Source organism: Labeo rohita, chromosome 12 (genome assembly GCF_022985175.1).
Source record: "Labeo rohita strain BAU-BD-2019 chromosome 12, IGBB_LRoh.1.0, whole genome shotgun sequence".
NCBI classification, from domain to species: domain Eukaryota; kingdom Metazoa; phylum Chordata; class Actinopteri; order Cypriniformes; family Cyprinidae; genus Labeo; species Labeo rohita.
Genome location: NC_066880.1, coordinates 112,151 through 124,410, shown reverse-complemented (window position 1 = coordinate 124,410; position 12,260 = coordinate 112,151). Strand labels below are relative to the sequence as shown.

General features: G+C 45.3%; 1 protein-coding gene across 2 annotated transcripts; it reads left to right on the top strand.

Annotated features, from left to right (window-relative positions):
* The first annotated feature begins 2,059 nt into the window (after positions 1-2,059).
* Positions 2,060-11,555, top strand: si:zfos-911d5.4 (uncharacterized). 2 transcript variants are annotated; one of them, XR_007828790.1, is made up of 7 exons: positions 2,060-2,196; positions 2,468-2,568; positions 2,658-2,809; positions 2,932-3,157; positions 3,236-3,456; positions 10,684-11,007; positions 11,327-11,555. XR_007828790.1 is itself a non-coding variant. In XM_051123574.1 (6 exons), exons 1-6 carry the CDS (start codon positions 2,072-2,074, stop codon positions 10,849-10,851), a joined length of 993 nt encoding a protein of 330 aa, XP_050979531.1. In that variant the 5' UTR covers positions 2,060-2,071; the 3' UTR covers positions 10,852-11,555. The 2 variants fall into 2 exon arrangements, 1 of the variants encoding a protein (XP_050979531.1); XM_051123574.1 differs by having other exon boundaries at positions 10,684-11,555.
* The last annotated feature ends 705 nt before the right edge of the window (positions 11,556-12,260 follow it).

Below are 12,260 nucleotides of genomic sequence, written 5' to 3'. Positions count from 1 at the left end.
GTCACCTGGACGGCTGTCGGCACAAGACCACAGGAACTTTGGCCAGAGGAGAACTGGCCCCCCGACTGAGCCTGGTTTCTCCCAAGGTTTTTTTTCTCCATTTGTCACCGATGGAGTTTTGGTTCCTTGCCGCTGTCGCCTCTGGCTTGCTTAGTTGGGGACACTTTATCTTCACACGATATTGCATTTTATTTTATTGCATTTGATGAACTACCTTTACCTGAAAATTGAGTGTTTACTGTTGCCCTTTGCATTGTTCATGTACTATTTCCTATTTAATACTGTACAGACGCCTTGTCACAATTCTGTATTGTTAAAGGCGCTATATAAATAAAGGTGACTTGACTTGACTTGATCTTGACTTGCACACAACTGAAGTCTTCATCTCATCATCTCTTCATGGTGGTGAGTCACATAAACACGCTGTAAAATCTGATGTGATGTTCCATAAAAAAGGCTCTTCTGCTCTCCAAGGCTGCATTAATTTGATCAAAAACACAGTAAAGATGGTGAAATATTATTCGAATTTAAAACAGAATATCTGTTAAACTCATTGATTTCTGTGATCAAAGCTGAATGTTAAGCATCATTACTAACCCTAACCCTAACAAACATTTATGATTATTAGCAATGTTGAAAACTGTTGTGCTGCACAGTGTTTTTGTGTTTTTGTCATGCGTTTTATTTTTCAGGATTCACAGATGAACGGAAAGTTCATTTATTTGGACTAGAAATCTTCTGTTACATTAGAAATGTGTTTGTCGCTTTTGAACAGTTTAATGCGTTCTTGATGAATGGAAGTATTAGTTTCTAACCCTAAACATAGACGGTCCTCTAATAAATCATTACAACATTCACAGGTGTGACACTGAATATTGTCCTCGTCTGAAGAACAATGAAGAAATCATTAATGTTGTTCTAAAATGGTCCTTAATTAGTGACAATTCAGAAGAATCGAGGTAATAACGATCTAAATCACTTCATTGTGTGTCGTGTTGTTGCGACACGATTCGTGTTTGTTGTGTGCGCGTCTGTGCGTGCGCGTCCGCGTTTATCGTCGGAATCATATGACGTTTCTCTCTGATAGCGGAACATAAAGGAATCGGAATAATTGACTCTGTTCACTGATTGCAGCAATATTAAATCCTGTACGGAGCCTTTGTGCGGGAATTCTGCTGATATTGCTTTGGCTTCACTTTCATTTGTATGTCTTTCAGCTCTTTGTTGCGGCTTTATTGCGGTGGCGGCCGGTATCGCTCGATCTGCCGCTGAAGTGCAGGTCAGTAGAGGGGGACCGAAACGCTTTATTGCTCTTTATTGAGTTCATGCGGTCCGATTCGAGCATCAGCTGTCGACGCGAGTCTGTTTGAGCCCGTTTGTGTCGCTTCTGATGCTTATCGCCGGCCGAACCGCTTTGTGTGTATTTACGGCGAAATTAAACATTCTTCATCTCCAAACTAATATCCTCTTTTTTATGCCCGCGCAGCGCTGGAGCGCGCGCGTCTTTCTGAACAAAAGTCTGCAGAAACCTTCATTTCGGTGTTATTGAGCTCCGACTTCAATAACGGCACATTATAAAAGCTGTTTGTGTGTTTGAGCGGCAGAGGACGAACACCTGAGGGTCAAACACGGACACGACTGCGGCCGCTAATGAGCGTGTTTGTGACGTCACGAGACGCTCCACGTGCCGCTTGTTTACAGTGAGCCCGTGTGAGTCTGAGGGGGGAGACAGTGAGCAGGGATTGTGAAACTGTTCCTGGATTGAGTTTCACTGCTGCTCTCACATGCATGTTTAGATCTTCATCAGAATCTGTGACAGTCACCAGCACACGGTCAGTATCACACCGGCTCGCCACCTTACTAACCCTAACTAACACTAGTAGCCCATAATCCTAACACGACCATCGGCAGATCATCAGCACTGTTGCTTCAGGCTGATCTGTGCTGAAGGTCAGCTGTCATGTTCTCCAGACGTGTGTCTCGAGAAGCCGTCCGCTTCAGCTCGTTTTTGTGTTTTCTGATTCTCGTGTGTGTGTGTGTTTCTGGTCATATTCAGATATCAGACAGAAGAATGTTCCAGATGGTTCAGTTCTTAGTTCCCTCAGGGCCCAAGAGACCCGGTAACGTCAGCGTATCTCCCCCGACCGGACAGAACCGGACTCAGACCGCTGCAAATGACTTCCTACAACACGTCCGGTGAGAATCCGACCCGTGTGTGTATATATGAAATTTGATGCAGAAACTGAATTGTTTTCTTTGTCCAAATGGAGGCGTTTACAGTGTCCTGTCAGTCGCAGCTGTCAGGCTCCACCCTTTGCTGCAATACGTTGAGCAACAGTGGGATGATTTAGCAGTAAATGTTTTGACAGGTTAACATTAGAGGGTCAGCGTGTGCTGAAGGAGCTCCAGACAGCCCATGCAGCTCAAACGCTCTTTCCATGTTTTTGATGCTGATGTGTTGACACAGGAAAGTCAGCGGTCTGAAACAGCAGGACGTGTTTTATAACCTGCGTGTCCCAAACCAGTGTCAGACCGACAGAGACGAGATCAACCTGCTGCTGCTCACAGGTGCGTCTGAGGAGCTTCGTCAGCGTCTGACGCTCACAAACGCACCGGTGTGAGCACAGATCACAGATCAGTACTGTGTGTGTCTCCAGGTCACGGTGTGTTCTGTATCGATCTAAAGATGTGGAGCGGGTCCGTTTCGGCCCCCAGCGACAATCACTGGCAGCTGCAGGTCAGAGCGGAGCAGCAGAACTTCACCAGCGTCTCCATCGAGCAGCTGCCCGACGCTCTTCAGGCCATAACGGTCAGACCGATGCAGTTCCTCACACAGCAACTCAAAACAGAGACATTTCTCACGACAGCTGTCAAAATACCACTGAAATTAGTTCATATCTAAACGGCGGATGATGACGTTTGTGTCTGCAGGTGAAAACCAACAACCTCCACAGTCACATGAAGCGCTGCGGGCTGAACGTCCGGCCGAATCTCTTCATTCCCAGAATCCTCTTCCTGTCTCCGGACTGCGTGCTGAGCGAGGACCTGAAGTCGGAGCAGCTGGTGTCCTGCGCGGACGTGGAGCCGTTCCTGCGCTCGCTGCGGGAGGGATACGCGTCCTGGCTGTCGGACGCCTTCACGCCGTCCTGGATCTCAGGTGGGTCTGATGAAGACGGGCGGCGCTTCAGCGTCGACTTCCTCTCAGGTTTACGTGCGGTTTGATGCGCTCCTGCAGGTCACCTGTCGTACGGGCAGATGCGGGCGGTGCGGGAGCGTCTGGAGCTCTTGGGCACGTGGGACGTGCTGCAGATGAGCGGCGGTCAGGAGCTCACCGGAGATTTCCAGGGCTGTCAGCACCTCGCCCTCAACCGACAGGAAACGGACCTGCTGGAGTTCAGCAGAGCAGGAAGTGTGATTACAGATGCGCTGTGGAGCCTGCTGGGACACACGCCGCAGGTGACACGTGATAACACACACACGCGCGTTGTGTTTCCATGTTTTATGGGGACATTCCATAGGCCTAATGGTTTTTATACTGTACAAACCATATTTTCTATCGCCTATTTCCTACACCTAAACCTAGCCCTCACAGGAGACTGTGCACACTTTTACTTTCTGAAAAAAAACTCATCCTGCATCATTTATAAGCCTGTTTCCTCATGGGGATCTAAAAATGTCCCCATAACGTGATAAATACCAGGTACACACACACACGCTCTCCTCCAAACACCAGTGAGCGCACACACGCCTGATGGGAAACGTCCATAATCAGAGCAGAAAGTTATAAATTCCTGATATTAAATGTTGCATGCACTGCAAAACATGAACCTGTCCCTCAGTATGGGCTTGTTGAGTGATGACGTAATGCGTCCATTGAACACTGTTTCCAGCTCCAGACCCCAATTCATTTCACTTGAGAATACTGTACAGCAGACATTTATGAGCACTGTTTATTCATATTAAACATTTAAGCGAAACATTTTCAAATTTACAGTGTACACTACAGTCTCCGTGCTCACAGCGTCCCAAACACAAATCATTTTTCTATTTATTTATATATATATTTAATTGTATGTGAAAATGAAGATGTGAAGTCTTGTTTTCTGAGAAACTGAACAAAATGAAGTGCGTTTACGCTTAAAACAAGAACAGATATCTGTCAGTGGAGTCAGAAAAATAAACATTTCAAGTGGAAAACAAGTTTTCATTCGCCAACAATATTTTGATAGATATTTGCTCTTGTTTTCATCAGAAATGTACTTCATTTTAAACAATTCCTCATCTTGATTTAAGAATCTTTAGACATTTGCGCTGAAAAACAAGAACAAAGTAACTACTAAAAGGTCGTTCTGTATTCTAGTTAGTCAGCTGTTCTGTTTTGTGAAATAGAACAGCTTTGTGAGATTTGCTATATATGTATGCAGGGAACATCGGATGTGCTTCTATATCCAACTGTACATAAAGAGCTGTGTGTTTATATAGTTATACATGTTTGCGTCCATGTGAACAGTATTGAGTGTTATTTGTGTCAGTTGCATCAGTCTCTTATGAGGCGTTTAATGTTGGATCAGACGGACGGGGGTGGAGGTGAACTGAGATCTGCTGTGATTGTGTTTCTCACATGTGTTCATGTGTGTCAGCAGTAGGTGGCGCTGCAGTAGATGTGTGTGTGTGTGTGTGTGTGTGTGTGCCCTGTATTGATTCAGAGACTCATCTAATATGACGTGTTCCTCTTATCAGTTTAAAGATAAGAGCGGTGGACGGGACACACAGCTCTGAGATCCACAATAACCGCACAATAATCCACAATAACCACAGTCAACAGATACACACTCACCAGACTGAGATCTCTACATCTCGTGTGTGTGTGTGTGATTGAACAAACACCTCCGGTCGTGTGTGTTGAGTAGAGCACGATGCTGCCTTACTAAATGATCAGACACAATGAAGCACAATGAAACTGATGAAGCTGAGAAACATCTTCAGTTCAGAAGATCACTGAGACTCTTTTCACACCAGACACCACCCAGAACACCCTAGGAAACACTTGAATTTATTGTAAAGCAGCTAACTGAAAGAAAAAATATGCGTGATTGTGTTTGTCAAAGCCTCTGTTCTGGTGTTTCTGCACGTAACGCGTCTCCATTAAGACACATTAAAGCTGCCGCCGAACAAAAGCGTCTTCGTCGGTGTTGCTGTCGTCTCGGGTTCGGTGTGAACTCCGTGTAAAGCGCCGGAGGCTTGCGCTCGTCTGGTGTCGCCTTACAAATAAGTGAGGAAATTATTTTCAAATAGTGTTGAAAGGATGGAGCTGTTAAACACTCTGACAGCTGATACTGCGGCCGCCCGATCCCACAGGTCATGTGTTCACGTGACCTCACACATCACATGACCCTCAGACGGGCCACATCTCATATTCCTGTGAACATTGACACTCATTAATCTTAATATGTCATATTCACTGATGTGAGTCGATGTGGAAATATGTAATATGATGTTTATGGTTTAGAGCAGCAACGGGAGCTTCACGTCAGACACTTCAGCGATTATAACAGGAATGATTCAGTCGTGTTCACGTGTTCATATCAGCTGGCAGAAAAGCTTTTGGGATTCGCTAGTTATGTTGTTTTGGACCTTGAGGCGGAGAATTCTTAACCCTGTGTGACCTTTGACCTGCAGAGATCAGACGTCAGGTCTCATCTGTTGATCATTTCTCCTTGTGCGTATGATCAGTAAATCACTCCCGCGCTGCTGTCAGTGAATCAGTGATATTTCAGTCTGAATGGACAGTTTTACTCCAATGAATTCATGTTGGCAGTGTTAAATCCTCCTCATCTGACCGCTGAGTCCTGAGAGCCACTGAAAAGCCACTTCAGCCGCAGCATTCACATGCAATTATCTCCTTACACAATTAACTGCTCTGGGTTAATGAGTGTCTTGTGTGTGTGTGTGTGTGTGTGTGTGTGTGATGGAGCTGAGGCTGTAAATGGTGTTCGTGGAGTTAACGGAAGCGCTACGAGCGACCGCTGAGGCTAGAGACACTTAGACAGGAAAACAAACCATTAACGTTTAACCAGCCACACCTACGCTAACTACCTACACTTACTACCACACATTAACTACCAAACACAAATTACACACACTAACTACTATACAAGACCACACACTACCATGTTAACTACCACACGCTAATTACCACACACTACCTACCATACATTAACTACCACACACTAACTACCATACAAAAGTGACCACACACTACCAAATAATATTTACCACACACTAACTACCACACACTAATACACTAACTACCATACACCAATTGCCTCACGCTAACTACCATACAGTAATGAAGTAGATGCTCTGAAATACATTTTGGCCAAAACAGTGTAGATATGTGATCTTTCTATAATATTCGTGCGTTCTGGAGTGGGTCTGGTTTCTGTTGAGCGCAAACTTCTGTGCGGTGTGACTGTGGTGTCAGAGATTGTTCTCCGGTGTAGAGCTCCTCGGTTTATCTGCCGGTGTAATGACGAGCTCTTGAGCGCAAAGACTCGTGAGAGAAACGAAACACGCGGCTCCTCACAAACCCTTCAGAGACGCCGATCCGAATAAAGCTGCGAATCTCCGTCTGCTTCAACAGCCCTCGACACACACTTCAGAGAATCAAGATGAAGATTTACATCACAGATTCGCTGCCGCGGCTCCGGGGTGAACGTCACGATAATCACTATTCATTCTTGTATAATCAAGGTCAGATTATGTTATGCATATTTTGAATATATTGTCTGAAGGAGGACAATTATGTCTTTCTACTGTTTTTTGATGGTTTTTATTGAACGACGTAGTTGTCGGCACATACCGTATCACCGTCGGTTTGTGTTTTTTGTCCATTAACTCGTAAACTGAAGCGGTCACACTGAACTATGAACTATTCAGAACTACAAGCAGACATTCAGATCACTCATTCGGTCAGCTCAAATGCTTTTCCTTCGGTTTCAGTCGCCTCTGTTTGCGTTTACTGAAGGAACCGAATGTGGTTTCCAGTGCGACTTCAGCTGAACTTCACTCCATTGTGCAGATGCGCGATGGGAAGCGCGTGTCTCTTCGACGCCACGTCGTTCGCGTTCAGCTGAGCGCGTCCGTTTCTAAGCACTCGTGAGTCTGGTAATTGTTTAGTGTAAAGTGGGAAAATGGAAAGAAGCGTTTTAACGATTACAGGTGAAGTGTCATTTGTTTGGATGTTCAACAGTTTCTAGTGTCTCTGTTTAAAGTCAGTTCGGAGAGGCTTCCCAAAATGTTCGCCGTTAAACCTGGAGTTTAATCAAACATACGCCATTGATGAGTCGCTTGACTGAATGATGTTCAATCGGAGAAAGATGCTTTTTGCAGCCGGCTGGAGTGAACTAACCCGGACTAACCAGCTGGACACTGAGCTGCCCCACTGTTTGGAAACCTGTTTTTCTGGAAACGAGGCACTTTAATGAATGTCCACTTCCTAATCGCCAATTAAATCCGTCACTATCCTTCAGTCGCGGTGATTGGCCGATCTTTGTTCTCAGATGTGATTACTGGGGTTTTTATCGGAGCTCGTGCTTTCATATTGATCTCAAACAGTCTTATCTGCGCTTCCTCGCTCTGCAGCGCCGGACTGTAAATCAGAGCATCTGTTTTGCCTCTGTGAAATTATAGATAAACGGGTTAGTGGACACTTTGGCCCATTGTCTGTTGTTTTGATGATCACGCTTAATAACGCTCGGCATCAATATGGTCCTTAAACCCGATTTGGCTGCTAAATGGAGTTAGTCGTGTGCGTGCGGCTCGTCTAATGCCATTAGAATGTTTGTGAGGAGCAAATTCAATCAGACGCGAATTGAGCCGAAGAGCCCAGAGTCATTGAGCTTCAGACTCGATCCGCTCGATCTCGGTGTGAATGAAGGGAAGCTCATCGCTCCTGACCGCCGCCGATCCACGGAAGAACACATTCATGTGCTGGGAGAGAGAAATCCTGAGGAAAGCCTCGCTGATCTGAGTGTATGCACCAGTTTTTTGAGTGAATAAGGCCAAAACTATAACAAGTAATGCTTTTATCACTCAGAAGTTGGTGAGTGAGCTCAGATCTGTGAGACCTACAATCACTCAGCTCCAAAAAAGAAACCGTAAACCTGTGCTAACTGAAAGAACACAGCACCAAAATGGGGATTTTCAGCACAGCACAAGGGTTTAAGCTTGGAACTGTGCTGTGCAACACTTTTACATACAGTACAATTTTATGAAATGAAAATACATTGTAGCCAAACCAACTAAAAAATCAGATAAAGTGCAGTGCAGTTTAATTTTATGTAGACATTATGGAAACATAAAAATACTTAAATGCAGCTCGTGTTTTACATCCTTTTAAAAATATCTTTTTATTTTATTTACAACTGTCATATTGAAAACAGCATAAAACACAAATTTTGTAACAACAGTTGTACTGTCTGGAAAGTTACAGATCAGTTTCCAATACGAGCCGAAAAGAGCCGAAACAGACGTGACCGAACACGCCGTCGTCTGAGCGTCAGATAACTCACCTCATTAACACACATGAACCTGATCACAGACACACGCCGCCCTCCAAACCCAAAATCACCATCAGACCCGTGTCGCTTTCCTTCCTCTGTGGAAAACTGAAGAACGCTGGGAAGCAGCGTTGACTTTCACTGTATCACTGATGACAAACAGACATTTCTCAAAATATCTTATTTTGTGTTTCACAGGAGAAAGAAAGTCACACACACTGCAAGAAAAATAGTACAGGATTTAATCTGAAGCCATTTCACTTAGTTAGTTTCACCTGTTATTAAGAAACAAGAAATAACACGCTAGAAATAACACCATCGGTTTTTGCGAGTCTCATAATTTAATGTTTTGAATTGTTTGAGAGTGTGAATGAGATTTGATCTACAGTAGGAGGAACTTGTTGACTAACATAAGATCCGTTTTACCAGGTTAAAGCAGGTTTGGTGGGTTGAGAATCACAGATGATCTGAAGCTACAGACTGACGTCTGACCAGAGGGTCGATGGAGGAGCGGGACGGCCCGTAGAAACCCTGTGGACGCGCTGACGTGACGATTGACGCTTAGAAACGCTTAGGTGATCGTGTTCCTGTGACGGAGCTGTGCTGAACCGTGTGTGTGTGTCGCTCCTGACTCATGGACTCCAGCATGCGGATGATGTTTGTCTCGTCTGTGTTGTTGTTCAGGTGTAGCTGCACTGAACGCTGGAAATTCCCTCATAATCTGTGTGTCGTTCAGCTCCGACGAAACCGGAGACGCTCGTGTTGCTGAATTCTGGCACTGGATCACGTGAAGGTTCAAACTGAGTTTGATGGATAAAGACTTGACGTGACACTCAGAACACAAATGTCATCAGCGCTCAGGATGTTTCCAGTCTCTAGATGTGATTTCAGTTTCAGATTTTGATACTGGGAAACTGGTGATATTTAGACGATGGCACGACAGCAGCTCGTCTCAGACGTTCTTACAGAAGATCAAATATAACATTGTGCTTGTGTCTCGAGCGAAATCTTGTCCCACAGTGCATTTCTGCGTTCAGCGTAATCACTAACCGCCTTGCGGTTGTCATTCTAAACCGCGAAAAACCTCCTGGATGAAGCGCTTCTTTGTTCATTTCTAATTCACCTTGTTTGTAAACAGAATAAATGTAAAGCTGATTATGATTACAGACTGACGCCAAAACAGAAACTTCATGTTCTCAAAATGCAGCAAGAGTACAGTTTCGGCACACCGTAAGGCCAGTTTTCGCCTCATAATGTCGATCAGATCAACACTCTCTCTCTCACGCGCGTGGGTTTTTTGGCTTTTTGTTGCGGTGCGTCTGTGCTTTCTGAAGTCGTCACGTTAAAGAGCTGTAGCGGTCGTCTGCGGTGCGAAGGTGGATGTGAAGCTGATCTCTGGCCAGCGCCACCATTAACAAACCCCTCGCCAATTTACTTCCCCTCAGATGAAAGAATAGACGGCTAGAAAAAACATAATTGAAAAATTGTGGACAGCTAGAATGAAAGAAAATCAAGCCATGAAAAGAGAATGATTTTAATCCTGCGCAGGCTGGAAATAGTCCTTTGAAACGGACGCGTCTATTATCTGCGGTGTGTGAATCTCATTAAACGGCCATTGTGTCGACACACAAACCCGAGACGAGGCCTTCGTGACGACGGGAGCGATCGCGCCGTAATCCCACGATCTGCTTTACAAACCCGCCGCGTCTTTGATGCTCAAGTGTTTTTGCTCCATTATGTGACGATCCGCGTGAAGAAAAATGGAGTTTTCTGTTGAATTCATTCATGCGATTCACAGTTTAAATGAAGGACAGATTCGGCGTTTATGTCGCGCACGTGTCAGACGATACGTGACAGATTGGACCCCGTGAAGGTCGGGAGTGTCCACAGAGGTCACAGTCAGGGTCGCGACCCCACCGACCCTCAGCGTTCACCGGCAGACCGTCCTGACCGTCAGGATGGCGGGATGAGCTTCTGAAAGTCATGTTCTGTGTGTTTGCTCGTCAGTCATCGTTCATTTCAGTGGCAACATACATCATCTACCAGTACTGACTCACCCAATCACGCTCCACCGTGTGACGTGTTGTTTAAGTATGTGGTTTGTGTGTTTGTCCGTGTGCAGGTCACCGTCTCCATGTATAAGCGCGGAGCGCAGGGGTGGCTGGGTAAACCGCTGATCGCCACGGCGACCATCCCCTCCAGCACACGCGTGATCTTCCGCATCAGAGGAGAAACGACGGACGCCAAGATCCCCGCCGGAAACGTCCGCTCCATCGCGCTGAGCATCTGAAGCTCACGACGCTCCTCGGATCTGCTGAGAAACGCTCGGCTTCTGCAGCTCCAAACGTTAACGGCAGCACGCGCTCAAACGCCGACGCTTCGGTCGCTCTCACCTGCGATTCGTTCCATGAAGGAACGCGTCCGATAGCAGGACGACCGAGATAAAGTGAGTATTATTCAGAGCAGCATCACTACTGACACCACTAATGTCTTCATCACAAAGATTTGAAATAGTTGAAAAGTGCTCTATAATGACGGAGCGCAGCTTTAATATTTAATCATTGCTGAGAAATGTTTAACTTTTCTAATCAAGCATCAGTCTGTGTTCTGACCTTCACATCATGGTGGTTTTTATTAGATTTGAAGATGTCCCCAGAGTCCAAACTGTGTTTGTATCTTGAGATATATATATTCAGAGTTTTCATGTTTTCATACTCTTGATGTTCTAGTAAATGGTAATTTTTAAAATATGAATTTCTTTAAAGTGACGTATAAACCCCTGAACACAGAAAAGATCCTGGTTGGTATTGTCGTGTTGATTCCGAAGATTTTTTGGTCCTGGTTAGTGAGATTGTTCAGATGACGAGGGTATTCTGATCTGTTAAAGCCTCAATCATATTTTTACAAAATATCTCTATTTTGTCGGTTACTTTGGAATAATTGATATTTTATGCTGTTTTGATGCCTATAATGCAATAAAATGCTTATTTCTGTCTCAAACAAATTTGTCATCCAGGGCTTTTTTGGGAATGGGACAGAAAGACAAAAGACTCCTCAGTGTGAATGAATAAGTCTAATGAATGATGGGATAGTGGGGGGGGGTCAGAGGGACAGACTGACGGACGGCTGAATTCATGGACAGAAGTGTCTCTGTCAGGGAGGGACGTTTCACCTGAACCTGAACACATCCAGGTTGACGTTGTTTTTCAGTTACGACTGACCCCGTCGTGACCTCTGCTGACCCCGGGCGCCTGACCCTCAGCTGCTCTCGGTCACTCCCGGCCGGTGACTGGGGGCAAAGGTGACGGTAACAGATGTAAATGATGTTTAATACGGTCTCGTCGTCCGTTTTCAGCCAAAATTAGAGCCGTTGATCAGCAGAGCTTCATCTGTTGAGTCTTTTCTACGCACGGCTGTTTCGTTAGACGCCAACACAAGCATCCGGGTGAATCTTGGGCTGCGTTCACAACACACTCGCTAACTTCCCTAATTCTGAAGCGCGTTCCACTTCATGAAGTGGACGTGGGAAGTTTATTTTGGACAGACCCTCAACCCCTTGATTTTGACCGAGGGAGCGAGTCTACTTCATATGCACACTTTATGACGTCAGCGCAGATCGTGGATTTGGTTGTGAATCGTCGTTTTGGGATCGTGATGAATGACTTTCAGTCACTTCAGTCAAAACATCGGTCAGTCCAG

What these genes read in the sequence shown, in the direction of transcription:
- si:zfos-911d5.4 (XM_051123574.1), top strand. Translation starts at nt 2,072, where the DNA reads ATGTTCCAGATGGTTCAGTTCTTAGTTCCCTCAGGGCCCAAGAGACCC. An exon ending in GACTTCCTACAACACGTCCG is followed by an intron (nt 2,197 to 2,467) that starts GTGAGAATCCGA and finishes GTGTTGACACAG; the next exon opens with GAAAGTCAGCGGTCTGAAAC. An exon ending in CACGCCGTCCTGGATCTCAG is followed by an intron (nt 3,158 to 3,235) that starts GTGGGTCTGATG and finishes GCGCTCCTGCAG; the next exon opens with GTCACCTGTCGTACGGGCAG.